Source organism: Talpa europaea, assembly GCF_964194135.1.
Source record: "Talpa europaea genome assembly, chromosome: 2".
Lineage (NCBI taxonomy): Eukaryota > Metazoa > Chordata > Mammalia > Eulipotyphla > Talpidae > Talpa > Talpa europaea.
Genome location: NC_140068.1, coordinates 111,499,002 through 111,500,783, shown reverse-complemented (window position 1 = coordinate 111,500,783; position 1,782 = coordinate 111,499,002). Strand labels below are relative to the sequence as shown.

At 38.3% G+C, this 1,782-nt stretch overlaps 1 protein-coding gene across 1 annotated transcript; it reads right to left on the bottom strand.

Annotated features, from left to right (window-relative positions):
* Positions 1–620: 620 nt before the first annotated feature.
* OR12D3 (olfactory receptor family 12 subfamily D member 3) lies at positions 621–1,580 on the bottom strand (the record flags this gene model as incomplete). Its single annotated transcript, XM_084259402.1, has 1 exon — positions 621–1,580. One exon carries the CDS (start codon positions 1,578–1,580, stop codon positions 621–623), a length of 960 nt encoding a protein of 319 aa, XP_084115528.1.
* Positions 1,581–1,782: the final 202 nt, after the last annotated feature.

Genomic DNA, 1,782 nt, shown 5'->3' with positions numbered 1-1,782 from the left:
TATGTAGTTGAACTCAATTTCCTTCCTCCCTGCTCCTTGGCGGTCAGGCTGATGACTCAATATTCCAAACTTCTAATCACATGGTTGTTCTTTCTGAAATAACAAGCCTTCACCATAAACTTCCTTGGGTCCTAGCATAAATGCAGGTGTGATCTATGGGCTCATGAGTAGCAAAGATATTTTTGTCACTTGAGAAATTCCAAAGGTTTAAAAGCTCTATACCAGAAACCCAGTACAAAGAGCAAATTCTTTATCACCCTCCCTTATCATTCTTACCTCTTTTTGGTCCTTCAAAATAATTTATTACCCTTATATGTACACTTACAAATTTGTTTATTATATGTATGCTATCACATGAAAGCTTAAGTTTTATGAAATTGCAGGGGTTTTTTTGCTTGTGTTTGTATTTTTGGCACCTACTGTACTGCCTGATAATATAATCTCAATGATTATCTTTTAAATAAGTGACTAGTGAATAAAAACCAAGCAGATGATTCTTATGCTCAAATGAGTGTAGGACACAGTTACAGGTGCTACAAATTCCTAGAAGAAAAATAGAAATCATATAGACCATTTATTACAGTGAAGGATTGAACTTCTTAATAGAAATAAGGTATGTTTCATTTGTGCCAGTGGTGCTGCTGCCAGTCTTTAAACAATTTTCTCCCAAAGAGTTTCTTCAGTGCCAACATCACCTCTTTATTTCTAAGAGAATATATCAGTGGGTTCAGCACTGGGGTGACCGCACTGTATATGATGGCTACCATTCGGTCCTGAAACATGGATGTGGCTGAGGCAGGACGAATGTAGGTAAAACCCACAGGTCCATAGAAAAGAAAGACCACCATGAAATGGGAAGCGCAAGTGGACAGAGCCTTGTGAAGTATTCTGCAAGACTTATTCTTGATCAGAAGAAAGCCAATAATATAGAAGTAGGAAAGAAGAGTCAGGAAAAAAGCTCCCATTGATATGCTGCCGGTGACAACAGAAAGAAGCCACTGATTGAGTATTGTGTCACCACATGCCAGTTCCAGCAGGGGCTTGACATCGCAGAAGAAATGATTGAGTTTTCGAGAGTGGCAAAAGTTCAGATGTGCAGTCATTACAGAATGCATCAAAGCATAAAAGAAACTGATGATCCAGGCCACAGCTGCCAAGAGAATACACAGCTGGCGGTTCATGATGACAGTGTAGCGAAGTGGATTGCAGATAGCAACAAAACGATCAAAGGCCATGACAGCCAGTAAGATGGCTTCTGTGCTTCCCAAAAAGTGGAAGAAGTGTAGCTGAGTGATACAGCCTAGGAATGATATGGTCCTGTGAGCGACGAGCAGGTTTATAAGCACTTTGGGCAACGTCACTGAAGAATAGCAAATATCCAGACAAGAAAGATTTCCCAGGAAGAAATACATAGGGGAGTGGAGTTTAGGTTCCAAAATAACAATCACTAAAATAGCTCCATTTCCAAACAAGTTTATGAAGTAAATGATTAAGAAAATGACAAAGAAGAAAGGCTCCAACTCCTGAACACTCGTCAGGCCTAATAAAAGAAACTCACTCACTGTAGTGATATTTTCCATTGCTTTCGGGAGCAAAGGTAACAATAACAACAAGTTAATATTTTTGACATTTTAATTTAACACTATGAGAGTTAAGAAAAGTTCAGTTTCCTATTTAGAAGAACCTAGGGGTAAGCTATGAAATGAAAAATATCTAGTAAAGTGACACTTGCTTACAAAAAGATTGTTATATTAGCATACCAGATAAATCCCAAACCAGTAA